Below are 14,900 nucleotides of genomic sequence, written 5' to 3' on the forward strand. Positions count from 1 at the left end.
AATTTTAAGACGCACCAATGGCTAAATCATCATATTAAAATACGTTCTGGCGAAAGAAACGATCATTAAAAAAAAGAATCCAAAATATGAAGCTAAGACCTATTTTACCGTTTTAAAAAATCAATAACAAAAATATAGTTTGCAGTGATGTGGGGGGGGGTGTAAGGTTGCTGCGTGGGCTGCCTCTCTAATCATTAAGAATTTGCAAGGAACTGTGGGCGTGCATGTAATTAATAATTAATCGACAAAAGATCCCTTTAATAAAGAAACCCTGCACGAAGAAGAATTAAGAATCGTTAAAAGGATACGTCACAATGCAGGTGAGCTGCGACGAAAGCGCCTTGTTTTTGTTTGTTTTAAGGCAAACGACAACAAAATACGCAGATCCAAATATTAAACGTGATGGCGCTGCAGATGCAACGTGCGGCTGCGGTGGACAGCTGGCCAGCGGCCGCCTGATTGACTTTGCGGCGACATCTGGGAGGCCCGCTGGCCCCTGGCACGCGCGGAGGCTGATGTCGGCCATTTACATGCAAATTTCGGGGTGGGGTGGGTGGAATGGAAGGGGGGGGGGGAGAATCGTGAAGGTGCCTCGCCCCGTAAATTCAACACACACGCGCCCGCGCGCCACCCCGGTTGTGCTGCTGCACACACCGGAAGCCCTCATTGGGAGCTTGACTTCATATCAGTCGGGGTCAACGCAAAAAAAAAAGTGGGAGACACTGGGGGTCACGTGCTATTTTCCGTCTCCCTTCCTCTTTTAAAAAACATGTTTATAATTACACTTTTTGTATTAACGGTTGATTTTTGCATGGGTGAAAACCACACCGCCGTGCAGCAAGAGTCGGAAAAAAGGGGGCTCAGCTGACTGACGCCCCTCTTTCCTCTCTGCACGTCCAGATGGCTGCAGCACACAGATTTGCATTCATTTCCACCGCTAATATGTCCACAACGAGCGGGGGCCAGCTGCATTTGTTGTCAAATAGTATACGCTTAAAAAAAAAGAAGGTCCACCGTTATACCGACACATTGTGTGCGCGCGTGCGCGTGGCGGCTCCCCTCCAGTCAACAGTATCTGATCTCTAAAGAGGATTTGCCTTGGGAAAAAAAAAAGAATCGGATTCAAAAGGGGTAAAAAAAAAAAAGTGCGTGTAATCACGGGTTAACTTTTTAATAAGCGCAAAAAATATTGTCGTTATTTTCACGCGGTGTTTTATTATTATTCATATTTTGGGCGCGCGTGCGTGCCTGTGTGTGAAAAGCTCAATTTGGCAATAGATTTGCGCCGAGGTGAAAGCAACAGCTTATAATTCACTTATCTTTGGCAGCAGCTATTAACCCTCAGCACCGGCGAGATAGATTGCTCAGGATGAAGAAGCCATCCCTCCTCCTCCTCTTCCTCCTCCTCCTTCTACTCCTCCTCATCCTCCTTTTCACCACTAATGAAGCGAACTGCTCGGACCGAGGAGCATGCAAGACAGATTTCAAGAAAAAAAAAAAAGAGATGAAGATGTGTCTTATTATTACTGATTTTCCGCCACTTGCGTGTAATAAAAGCAGGCGACGCTGTAAAAAGTACTTAATTTGAACATATGCAGGATTAAAATGCGTTACATATGACATAATGGTCACCTTCAGAATAATCACACATTAATCATATGCATGTTCGTATTGGGTCAATTCAAATGACCTTTTTTTGCGTGTAGAAAATAAATATTAACATTGGCAAGTGTAATTTTGGTGCGGGACTCACATTTGAATTATACTGCTTTAAAAAAGTAAAATAATGAAAGAAAACAAGACAATCAAAGCATGATTTATGACCGTGACTGCTCACGTGAATGATGGGGTTATTCCAATTACAACTGTTTATTTTGCACGTGATACTTGGATTAATTCTTCCATTTGTAATTTTTTTTTAATTTTTAGTATTCCATATATAGGATGATTAAAACCAAAAACCAAAAAAATCCGACTCACCACATTGGAAGGGCCTACAACGGAATAGCAGAGGTGTTGAAAAGCGGACCAGGCAAATCTCTCCGCCGCTCGGCGCTTTGGAAACAGGAAGCGTCACGCCGCCGTATATGGTCAAAGCCCCGCCCCCCGACGCCACGTCATCCCGTGACGTTCCCACTCCCGTGGGTTTAGAGTTTTGGCTCCCGGGAAAGAGTGCAGTCCTCGGGGAAAGAGGGCTTAGTTTTGCATGTTCCCATCCAGCGTGCGCCACGCCACGACGCGAACGACAGCGAACCAGCGAAAGACGCGAACGGGGCCCCTCATCTCCTCCTCCGCCACTTCCACATCTCGCGTGCAGCGTGGAACACCTTCCACTGGCGATCAGTGTTTGGAGAAGAACAAGAAGAGGCACCTTTCCCACCCCCCGCAACCCACCGCCGCCGTCACGAGTGGGGCTTTCTTTTTTTTTTTTTTTTTTTTTTTTTCTTCCCCCCCATCAAGTCCTGAAGGTTTTGGACGCCGGTGCTTCGGGGATGTGTCCACTTTGAGAGCAGCATCACCCACGAACACAATCATTTTTTGTATTCCTCCATACACACACACACACAAAACAAAACAATAATACTGCATCTATTTTTTTTTTTTATTGACGCTCGCGTGTGCGGATATCTCTCTTAACTCACTCGAGCACTTTTGAGATTTTTTCACACCGGACGGAGTGAAGAGGGAAAGCGGACCTGCGTGGACTTTCGGACGGATAAGCGACACGCGTGGTGTGGACCCTTTACCCCCTCCCCCTCCTCCTCTCATCCACTTCCACCTTTGACTCTTTTTTTTTTATTTAGTGTTTTTGTGATTTTTTTTGTTTTGTTTTAGTTTTTTTTTTTTTTTTTTTTGGATCCGTGGGTAAATTTTCCCACTCAACGCAGGAGGCTCGATGTTTGGGATTCAGGAGACGATACCGCGGGGCGGCACGACCATGAAGGAGGAACCGCTCGGTGGGCTCAACTCGGTGCGCTCGTGGATGCACACGGCCGGGGTCGTGGACGCCAACACGGCCGCGCAAAGGTACCATTGCCGGTGGCCCCCCACGACCCCCCACCCCACCAAAAAATGCAAATATATCCTTCTAAAAGTTGAATTTCGGCAAATGGACTCTTTTGGTTTGTGGAAGACACGAAACGTTTTCCACAAACCAAAAAAGTCCAACCGCCGAGATTCAACTTTTTTTTTTTTTTAAATTACATTTTATTTTTACGCCTTCTCCCCCCCCCCCCGTAGTGGAGTCGGCCTGGCCCGGGCGCACTACGAGAAGCAGCCCCCGTCCAACCTCAGGAAGTCCAATTTCTTCCACTTCGTCCTGGCGCTGTACGACAGGCAGGGACAGCCTGTGGAAATCGAGAGGACGGCTTTCGTCGATTTTGTGGAGAAAGAAAAAGTAAGGGGGGAAAAATAATCACAAAAAATATAGAGAGAGATCTATAAAATCACTATAAATCTGATTTTTTGTTTATCTCTTTTTTTTTTCTTCCCACCTTTACAGGAGCCAACCAGTGAAAAAACCAACAATGGGATACATTACAAACTACAGTTATTGTACAGTAACGGTGAGTGGCAACACGACAGGATATTGTAAGATTTAATAATTCTCATCTACATTTGTATTTAAATCCATTTCCTGTGTTCAGGCGTCAGAACAGAGCAGGATCTTTACATTCGGCTAATCGATTCGATGACGAAGCAGGTAAGTTGCATTGGACTGGGGTGGGGGGGCACGTGCATGCATGAAGGGGCGGGGGTGGGGTGGTAAGGCAAAAAAAACCAAAAAAACAATAAAAATAAAGAATCCATATAATATGTAACAGCAGAAGCCGAAAGCCTGCGAGAGTCACTTTGTCCAACATTAAAAATTGAAACAGGACGTCTGCTCCATATGATCCCTTTTCTCGCCCAGGGTGGGGGTGGAGGGTGGGGTGAAACATATAGCAGGAAAAAGAGGAAAAATAAATGCTGCCCATCTTATATTTATCACATGCGCGTTTTCATTTTTTTTTTGGGTGAAGGGTAAATACACGCCGCACGCCGTCCATTTTTTAGGGGGTGGTGGTGGTGGTGGGGAAATTCATAAACAAACTTAAGATGTTGGTAGTTTATTTATTGTTCATGTATTAAATAGAACAAAAAATAAATAAAATAGAGCCGTGACGTGATGTGACGACGGGGCCACCGTACACACACACACACACACACACACAAACGCACACACACGCACGCGCGCGCGTTCCTACGCCAATGATGCGAGCCAATGACGCAGAACAAGCAATTTATGGATTTCTGTTTCCTCGGCTGCAAAACGGCCACATAAATCAAATACAATAAGGATAATCGAACAATGGAAAAAATCAAATCAAATAAAACAAAACAAAAAAAAAAAAACACTTCTAATGGCTTTTTTTAGACCACTACAAAAAAATGCAATTGAAATTAAAATCCACATTTATACGATAATCAACGACTGCAAATTGCTTTATGATATTAGAGTGGAAAGTTATTATTCTTCTTCTTATTATTTTAGAAAGGTGCCGGTGGAGAATAACGAGGTCTCCTTAGAAACCGGAGGATGAGGATGAGGATGGTGATGAGGAGGAGGGGATGGAGGGCGGCAGAACTGATAGCTCCACGCCATCTGTTTCAGCCAATGCTCAAAAATTACTCGAGCGTGCACCGCCAGACAGCCGCGTTTTATCCACAGAAAAGATCATTGTTAGCGGCTCAAAAATAAACAACAGATTGCCCATTAACACTTTCCCCCAAATATCCCCAGATTATAAGCATATTGATGACACTTCTATTGGAGCGAAAATACCTCCCCTCCACCCCCAACACAACCACCACCACTACTACACCCCCCCCCCCCAACCATACACGCGCCCCTGTCAGTCTGTCCGTTTTAAGTGGATTAAATGGCAGGGAAAATAATACACATTGGAAGTATTAGTATTTGGAAATTCATCAATACGAGTTGTTGGGGGGGGTGATATTTTTATGTTAGTCTGCTGTTAATATATTTTCACGAATGCACAATTTGTGGACGTAAAATTGTGCGTGTGTTGTCAAACGTGCAAAAAAATCACATTGATTAAATATTATGACGGTGTATGTGATGAGTGATGTATTTCCAATATTTCGATTGTATTTTTTATTTTTTTATTTTTTTTTGTTGCATTCCCACACAGGCCATAGTTTATGAGGGCCAAGACAAGAATCCAGAAATGTGCAGAGTTCTCCTGACTCATGAAATCATGTGCAGGTAAGATTTTTATTTTATTTTTTTTTTTTTATTTTCTCCTCGTCTGATATTGTGAATTTCCCCCAAATTTCCTCTTTCATCCGCTGTTGTGACTCAACTCCATTTTGCCGGCATCCCAGAGAGTGGGCGGCAAGTTTTAAACGACAGGCATGCAGTTCCATACGTCTCTGCGTCTCCTCTTTAATGATTGTTCGTATTCGCATTTTTTGGGGGAGTGCGGCGGTGTGGCGCACTTGATCCCAGCTGTCAGCGGCGATCAGCGAGCCTTTTAGCAATTTGCGCACTCATTTGCGCACGCATTCGCCTCTCACGTTGCGGTGCCATACATATTCGAACCCCCCCCCCTTCCCCACCTCCTCTTTTTTTATGATTATTGTTGAATTGTTTCAATTGCAAAGTGCATGCATCATATGCTCTTTCTTTGCCCCCCCCCCATTCCATCCCCTCCCCACCTTGCATAAACTCATCACTCACACTCAATTTGTACACGCATCCATCACTTTGCTCTGTCACACTCGGAATATCCTGCACGGACATTACATTAGGGACACCTGAGATCCGACACACGTGACCCCCCCCCCCCGCCAAAAAAAAGAAACATAAAAATGCCTTTATGTGAGCAGTATTAATTTAAAACAATCACCAATAGACCCGTAGAGAGTAGTTACATTACTAATATACACCATTATGCTTATTGTGGTTTGCATTGGGTGTAGAATTGTAGCTGTTCCTAATATTTTGATTAGAAGACGTTCCATTATATTGGTCTATAAGTTTATTATTGCAGTTTGCATTGAGTGTACATATTGCATCGCATTGAGAGCTGTTCCCAATAATTTGCCTGCTGTTATGAATCAATATATGAGACCAGTTAGATTTGTATGATGTACAATATAGGGCTATTATTGTAGTTTGCATTGCTTGCAGGTGTATTGTTGTTCCCAAAATGTTGCCTATTGTGATTTTAATGACTATGTTACGATGATGATATTACACTATATATATTTTTTAAAAATATGCAGTAAGGACTATGGTGATTATTGCAGTTTGTATTGATCGTAGAAGTTCACTACTGTCGCTAAAATTTCGGCTGTCTATGGACTTGCATTGCATGACAATATTGTTTCTAAAAATATAATTTAATTGGAGTTTATTAACAGTGACCTTATTACACCCCCCAAGGTAATAATGTGGTCTTTTGGTTTTCACTTAATTTAAAAACCTGTAAATTATTGTAGTTTGCATTAGTGTTCAAGAAGTGTATTGTGTGACGCTGACAGAGCGGTTGCTAATAATCTGGCTGCCTGTTATGTATTATCAATAATTGTATGACAATTGGTGTAATGGTAAATTTCTTTTATTCATGTTGACTTTTGATTGAGGTCCAATGTAACAATATTTATGTTACTGTTGTCTGAGAGCTTGCAGAAGTGAAGTGAATCGTGCTGAGAGCTGTTCCTAATATTATGGCTGCCTTTTAGGATTTGCATAGCTGTATTATTTTTTATCAATAACTATAGGACCCTGAATCCCATTGATAGCCAATGTAGTATTCTATAGTGTAATTTACATAAATGCTCACTTTGATGTTGATCACTGTTGTACTGAATCACACTGAGTGTTGTTCCCAATATTTTGACTGCCTGTCATTATAGCACCATAAAAGCAGTACAGCGAATTTATGATTTTATATATACATTAGGCAGACCTTGATTATCACTTGATGCAACAACAACAACAACATTGCAATATGTTTTTTTTAATGTATTTCTTATTGCAGTTTGGGGTAGTGTAGACAAACACATGGACACCAGCGTATTGAATCAAGCTGAGAGCTGTCCCTAATATTTTGGTCATACATAATTATTGCCACGGATAACGATGCGACCTTTCACACCATTGCTAGTGAAGTCATTATAATACACTTACTGCCTGTAAGTGCTGCAACAGCATTTCTCAAAAGGTTGCTGACTTTTGATTGACACCGCACGTAACAAACAGTAAGTTTATATTTGTAGTTTTCAGCCGCGTATTGAGGCGCGTTTACGCTCAACGTTAAATATGCTTACTTTTGATCGCCACGTATTGATAATACGTTGATTATTGTGATTGTGGAAGTGAACTGGACCCAGGTGTGAGGTGTTCTTAATATTTTGGCCGCTGCACGTGGGAAAAATTGCACGTTGCATGGGTTTTTATGATTCTGATCTGCGGTGATCGCAGCTTTCCGATGATATACAGTAAATATTACATAAATGCTAATAATGTGTGCGGTGTGTTTGAGACCGAGACTTCCTTTTTTTTTTCTTTCTGCAATGAGAGGAGCTATCGGGACTAATGGTGTCGCTATATGCGCGTCTTTTTCGCAAACGCTTTTGATTAATAAGATCAAGGTCCACAGCGTGACCGTCAGAAAATGTGACTTTATAAATGATAATAACGCTCAACTCGCAGTCCACTTCACGACGCTTATGAGCGTTTAGAATATTTGCTCAACGTGAGCGAGGATTTTAAAATCACGTTATTTACCGTTATCTTTCTTATTAATATGGGCAGTGGTCCGACTCGACCCGATTGCTGTGTTTAACGAGACAATGTTGACTTTTTGAAGGGCGCTTGTACGTTATCGCTGTCCAAGTGCACTTGATACTAACTTCAGTGCCATAAAAAAAAAATCATAAATTGTCTTGGTAACGGTGTCATTTTGGAGTTGTCGTAATTTTAATTGTGCATGTATAACTTTGATTGCCCAGTGAGTGTTTTTTTTTTTTGGGGGGGGGGGTGTCAGAAAAAAGTACAAGATAAGAGTGCAGTAACCTTTTTATTATTATTTTTTTTTTTTTTAGTCCAAGATGACATCTTTTTAATTTCTTCGGGCTCTGAAAATGATTATTGCTGCTGTAAATCAGGCATATATATTTTTTTTATTTTTTTTTTAAAAAAAGCTGTTGAGCTGGCCCAACAGTATCTTTGCACAAATCTTTGTTTGGTTTCCTGCACCATATGGCGGAAATCAATCTTATTCTCATGAGTTTTCATTTCAAATGGAAGCCCGGATGATGAATTTGTTTATTTCTGCCTTTTTTTTTTTTAATTCATGTTCAAATCAAAGGATGTGTGAGAGTCAGCTAGCTGCGAGCTCTGGATTGGCGTGGTAGGAGGGGGTGGGGGTTAAGGGGAGTTTGGTGTTTTGCGGCTGAAACATGTGGTGGAAGATAGATTAGTGCTTTTGAGGCCATAATTGATAAATGCCTCGCAGAAATATTGGTTGAGGGTGGCACCTTGCATCTCCCTCAGAAATAGCAGCTTGGCAATTAGAGGTAAACAAAAGCTGAAGCTGTGAAAAGTGACTCCCCTGCCTCCACCCCCCCCTGCCCCCCCCCATGCATCATCTCCCCTGCAACGCTATAAGCCAAACAACACAACATGTTGTTTTTCCACATTTTTTTTTTTTTTTTATCTATCAACATCAATGCAAGCAGTCAAGCTAGCCTCATGCATGGCAGCCACTCGATAAACGCACGCTGGGTTTGGGGAGGCGATGTTTTCATCGCCGTTTTGTTGCCGAGCAGGACAAAAAAAAAAAGGCTTTTCCGCAAGTTGGGAAACGGGCGGGGTTCAAATATTTTTTGGGATTTCCCCCTCTCAAGATCGTTTCAGTCGCGGCGGAATTACAAGTCCAAACAGAGTATCTGGGATTTAGCTGATAAAGCCACATCCACGCAATTGCTTTCGACACAAACAGGATGAGGTGTTAAGACTTCAGAACTCCGTTTCTTGGATTGCGGAATGCCCTCACGCATAGATGGAGCGGGACAAAATAATATTTCAATTTCTTCAACATCCGCTTTCCAGTTGTCTTTGTTCATGAGCGTGAGAAAAAAAAAATATTTTATAGTATTTGCGAGTTTCCTTCAATTTCCTGATAGACACGGCAAAATCACGAGCCGTAACTCAGTAGCTAGTTTGTATTCTATTCTGTGGCGGCGGGATATTTGCGTAACCGTGTTCGCTTTCACCCCTTAACGCCGCATCCGGCAATAACGGGCAAAATACTTGTCCGACAATCGCTTTCAACACAAAACAGGATGGCGGAGTGAGGTATTGTGGCAAAATATTTGCGATTCATCGTTGGCCGGAAAAGCCGGGAAATTTCCGTAACGGTGCGCCGCAGAGTCCGGCGATTATGTCATCGGTGAAAATAATTCTATGACTGTCACAACTGCTTTCAACACAAAACAGGATGGCGGAGTGAGGTGTTAAAATTCGCCATGACAAAATACCCTTCGACGCGGCTCACTTCGCCGCCTCCGCTTGTTAGGTAGCGAGACTACTTTCCCGCCCGGTAATCGCCGTGGGGTGCTGATCAATTTCTTAATCGCATCTTTCACACGGACACCCGGGAGAATTATTGGATTAGTGCCGTGACAAAATATCGGTGATTCACCGTTGCCCAGAAATCCGGGAAATTTCCGTAACGGTTCGGCGCAGAGTCCGACAATTATGTCATCAGCGCATACAATACTTCTGTCACAACTGCTTTCAACACAAAATGGACAGAAGTGTTTTTTTACTCAGCTATACCACATTATTTTGAATTATTAAGCATATTTTTATAGCATATTTCTCGTAGGTGGAAAAGGAGAGGCGCTTTTCAGTGTTCTTTTTTTTTTAACGCTCGATGTGCAATAAAACAAACACACTTATACAGATGCTGCAGTCAGCCACGGCTCTCCTCCAAACACTCACACGCACTTGCTCCGCCTCTTAAAGGCACACGCACGGACGCAGATGTTACAATACATGCAGTGTTTTTTTTTTTTTTTTACATGTTTTATGCTTTCAATTTGTTTACAGTTTGAAAGGAATACTTCAGTCAGTTTTAAAATGTTTGATGGGTATTTCGAGCGCTTTGGATGGGTAAATATTTATACCAAAGTCCGGAAAGACCGCATTTTTTATAACTGGGCGCTCACGCAAATATGGATTGTTAGGCGTTGGCGGGAGTGTCGCTATTGTGGCGTTTCTCCATCATTCTGAGGGGTTCTATGTGTGTCCCGACAGCCGATGCTGCGACAAGAAAAGCTGCGGGAACCGCAACGAGACCCCGTCGGACCCGGTGATCATCGACAGGTAAGACCCCGTTCTCCCATCCGCGGGTGTGTGTGTGCAAGGGGTTGGGGGTCAAACGAGCGACTAAACGACCGAGGGGATGAATCCCGGAGAACAAATGAGCTTCCTTCCCCTCCCTCGACGGTGCCAGACGGCCCCCGCTCGGGCTGACTCGCATCTTCTGAGCGCGGGGAGGCGTGTGAGCGGCCAAGGGGGGTCTTTCCCAGCTACCTGTGCGCCGAGGGGGCGGTCAACCACCTGGATGGTGGGGGACGGTTTGTTCAGTCGCAGGTGGTTCAATCACAAGAGGATCACGCTGGGAATATACCTAATTAGCTCGGGCAACTTGGTGTTTTTTTGGCTCACGCGCAGTCTTTTGTTTATCGCGCTGTCGGCCGTCGCCTCCACCGAGCAGCTTTTTTGTTCGCCAGGGGGCGAAGACGTACACTCGGACTTATTTGGCAAGAATCTGTGCTTGTTTGTTTTTCGAGTGTACGGTACAGTAGTGTGAAAAAAAAAAAAAAAAAAAAAACAACGTCCAGCACTTCAGCTGTTGAAAAGTCAGCTACATCAATCACTGCACCAACAATGGCACAATACCATAATGGAAATGCCCCCTCCCCTAAAAAAAAAGATGCAATGGGCTTGTGGAACATTTTTTTGTGACACTTCACTTAACCCTCTTGGTATGGAACAACGATCATGTTACAGGGTCAGTTTGACCCAGGCAGTGTTTAATTAGCGTACAAAAGTGTCCAGAAGTGAAAATATCCCAATAGACATTGATTATATCTTATTGTTAACTCAACTTCCAAATAGCTTAAATAAACCGTTTTCATTGTGTATACTGTATTGAGTTCACTTACATACCAATTAAAATACTTGTAACTTTGAAAACGACGTGTTTAATTATTCGAAAGAGTTCAAAAGTAATATCTCAATAAAAAATTGATTGTATCCAATTTATTCGACTTCCAATTATTAGCGTCATTGTGTTTGTTGATTACATCTCACAATTTAAACTCTACAAATGGGTCCGTTTGACCTAGGGCAGGGGTGTCAAACTCATTTTTGCACTTGCGGTTTCCCTGAGAGGGCCGCTGTGGCTGTGAAACTATAAAAATCCTTAACCGCCTCATCATATTTGTACATGAAATTTATGAACTAGTTTTTGAAATCAGAAATCAAGGGTAATGTTTTTTTTTCACAACTATTGTTATTTGGTAACACAAAAATGCTTGCGATATGTCAACGGTATCATTTATGATATGTCAATTTGAAATTTTGGTACAGATTTGAATTAAAAAAAAATCACAAAAGTTGATACAAATAATTTGCCAATGCGGGCTACATACAATCATGAGACGGGCCAGATCTGGCCACCAGGCCTTGCATTTGACACCTGTGACCTAGGGTCTGTTTGATTATCCAAATGTGTCTAAAACTCATATCCCCCACAAACATTATTATTTGTATCTCATCGTTAACTGAACTTCCAAATATGTAAAATATATAATTGTCATATTATGTTGATTATAACTCCCACTTTCATACAGACAAAAAAGAGACTTAACTACTAAACTGGGTCAGTTTGACCCGAGGCATGTTTAACTATTCAAGAATGAAAATATTCAATTATTGCTAATATCTTATTGTTAACTTCCAAATACGCAAGTGGAAAAGAGCAATTTTCATCGTAAATGTCATATATACTGTAGTTCACATTCCATACCATAAATGTACTTTGAACTTTTAAATGGGGGCATGTTTGAGCCGGGGCATGTTTTAATTATATAAAAGTGAATATTGCAATGGAAACTGTTTCCATCTTATTGCTCATTAAACATTTGAATTGCAGATGTTGATTACATGTCACATTGAAAACAACTCGTAGCTGCTGAAATGGGTCAATTCGACCCGGAACATAACAGGAGGGTTAAACTTTCTGCAACCCAAACCGACGGCGCCGCATCTGTCCTACTCTTAAGACTTTTACACAATCCAGTCCTGTAGGAGCAATTTTCCTTCACTTGTGATTCATGCATGAATTTTAGTCGGAAGTGTAAAATTGGATCCAAATTTATTTCTGCCTTGGGGGGGTTGGGGATGGGGTGGGGTTGGGTGGGGGTCTGCGCTCCTTCTACCAGGCTTTGGTTTCTCCGTTTCCCGTGTTGCTCGCACCTCGAGGGAAGCTGCCACATATCTGTGACCTTCCCTTTTCCCTTCCCAAGTGGGCCCGCAAACGCATCACTCTCCCCCGCTGTGGATCAGTCATGCTGAATGTGTTGGACCGATTGAGGAGGTGGGGGGTGGGGGTGGGGGGGGGTCGCAGGAGCATTGCAAAGTACGTAACTTTCACCATATGGTAGGGAGGAACTGAATGTATTTTTAATTTTAGATTTCTTTGTAATTCTCAGTAGCCTCTTTCATACAGAGACCCAGCAGATTTGCCCCATGAAAGCCACAGCACAATACAGCGGTGCCTTGAGATATGAGTTTAATTCGTTCCTTGACCACTGTTGTAACTCAAAAAAAACTGCAAACATCGTTCATCATTTAAATGAATGGAAATGCTATTAATCCATTCCCGCCTTCAAAAACAACAAAAAATATCCTTTTTGTCATGTTTTAATGAGAAAAATGCTAACATATTATTATCATTATTATTATACTCTAAATTAATGCTAAATTAAATTAAAATAATGACATTATGAGCACGGTGGTCCAGCTTGTAAAGCGTTGGCCTCACAGTTCTGAGGTGCCGGGTTCAATCCCAGCCCCGCCTGTGTGGAGTTTGCATGTTCTCCCCCGTGTCTGCGTGGATTTTCTCCGGACGCTCCGGTTTCCTCCCACATCACAAAAAACATGCCACAATAATTGCATAACAATAATCTAGGTCTGATTGTGAGTGCGACTGTTTGTCTCCATGTACCCTGATTGGCTGGCAACCAGTTCAGGGTGTACCCCGCCTCCTGCCCGTTGACAGCTGTGATAGGCTCCAGCACTGCCCGCAACCCTCATGAGGATAAGCGGCAAAGGAAATGGATGGGATGGATGCATAATGACATGATGAATCAGAAAAAATTAAACCATTTTTTTAAGCTAGTTGCTCATTCTATGCCTCGTCCACCTGGTGGCAGTAAAAGACAGACACACGGAAATGTAGTACAAGAGGCTCAACTCCTCTCACAGCTTCTCAGTACGACAGTACGATTAGTGGATCTTCACAGAGGATGAAGAAGATAAGCTTTTGAGTATTGTTACATGGTCGGTGTACATATGTTGGAGCACAAGTATCCATTTAACAGCAAGAACAAGGATAGATGCTAATCTGCGCCTTTGGACGTTCCTCTCGTTTGTTGGTCAAAGTCAAAAGTTGATCCGTGTATTGTATCTCGAAAAACTAGTAAGCTAGGTCACTTGTATCACAAGACAATGGCAACTACATGACATCGCAGAGTACTTGTCAGGCAGGGTTTTACAGTATCCTCACTTGTAAATGCCCTCACGTGCGGAGGAGAGGAGAGCCACCGTCGTGATACACTCGGAATGTTGGGAGAACAGTAAAAGAGGAGCGCACTGCTGTTTGCCACTGCTCTCACACAGACACTCACACCCCACCACACGAGCCTCCGCCTCTTAAAGGCACAAAAAATACACAAACTGTACAATACTTACAAGCCTTTTGCACCCATTTTCCACTTAAATTAGTTCATTTTTGGAGAACACATCAGGCAGAATATCTGTTATGCGGATCGAGGAGGTGAGAAAGGGTGCGGGGAGAAGGGGGAAGGGTAGAGGGCAGCGGCGGGGCCATCTCAATGTAACTCTCACCACGTCGTAAGGGCGAGACAGCAATGCTAATGTTTGACTAGGCGGAATCACTGTTTGCTTAGCGGCGAATGCCTGCTATCTGACAGAGGGGACAACTCTCTTATTAGTAATCAAATAGGGCTGAGCAGTTGTTGCTGCCACTCCACTCCAGCCGCTTCTCATGCATCGGGAAGTAGGAGCCGGCTGCCCTGGGAGCCTGGATGGATTACCACAGCTACTGCTGTCTGCAGGGCAAACTCACACACACACACTCGCACAAGGACACAGACGAGAGAGGGAGAGGGGATGCTCCATCCGACGCGCAAAAAAAAAAAAAAAAAAAAAAATAGCAGGCGACGTCGCCCGCTTTCATGTTCGCCTCGTGTCATTCAAGAGTTTTTGCGCACGCATTGTTCCGCAATCGGACGGACAAAACGCGTGTAACTTAAGCACGATGCCGGCGAGATGAACGCGAAAGGAGGGCGAAGAATTAAAAGTCAAGCAAAGAGAAGGGGTGGGGAGAGAAAATGAACACGAGGGGATGGGGGTCGGGGTGGGGTGGGTGTATATCGTAAGCTCAACCGGCTCAGGGAAGGGCTCGAGTTTTTCATTGTGACCACTGTGAATGGGAGTGGAGTATCCCTTTCCTCGCACAATGAGAGGCTCTGTTGAAACACAAAAGCATATGTTCCTCATTAGACCCTCC

The 14,900-nt window shown here is 43.1% G+C and overlaps 1 protein-coding gene across 6 annotated transcripts in view; it reads left to right on the forward strand.

Annotated features, from left to right (window-relative positions):
- The window catches only part of ebf3b (EBF transcription factor 3b), a 118,415-nt gene that overhangs the window by 19,363 nt on the left and 84,152 nt on the right, over positions 1–14,900 (forward strand). For all 6 annotated transcript variants that reach the window (XM_061836982.1, XM_061836985.1, XM_061836983.1 and 3 more), the window contains exons 6-11: positions 2,889–3,027; positions 3,241–3,397; positions 3,503–3,566; positions 3,648–3,703; positions 5,196–5,269; positions 10,334–10,402. In XM_061836982.1, coding sequence (XP_061692966.1) covers positions 2,897–3,027; positions 3,241–3,397; positions 3,503–3,566; positions 3,648–3,703; positions 5,196–5,269; positions 10,334–10,402 — 551 coding nt within the window. In that variant the 5' untranslated portion in view covers positions 2,889–2,896. The remainder of the gene's footprint in view (positions 1–2,888; positions 3,028–3,240; positions 3,398–3,502; positions 3,567–3,647; positions 3,704–5,195; positions 5,270–10,333; positions 10,403–14,900) is intronic.

The sequence above is a fragment of the Syngnathoides biaculeatus genome, chromosome 12 (assembly GCF_019802595.1).
Source record: "Syngnathoides biaculeatus isolate LvHL_M chromosome 12, ASM1980259v1, whole genome shotgun sequence".
NCBI classification, from domain to species: Eukaryota; Metazoa; Chordata; class Actinopteri; order Syngnathiformes; family Syngnathidae; genus Syngnathoides; species Syngnathoides biaculeatus.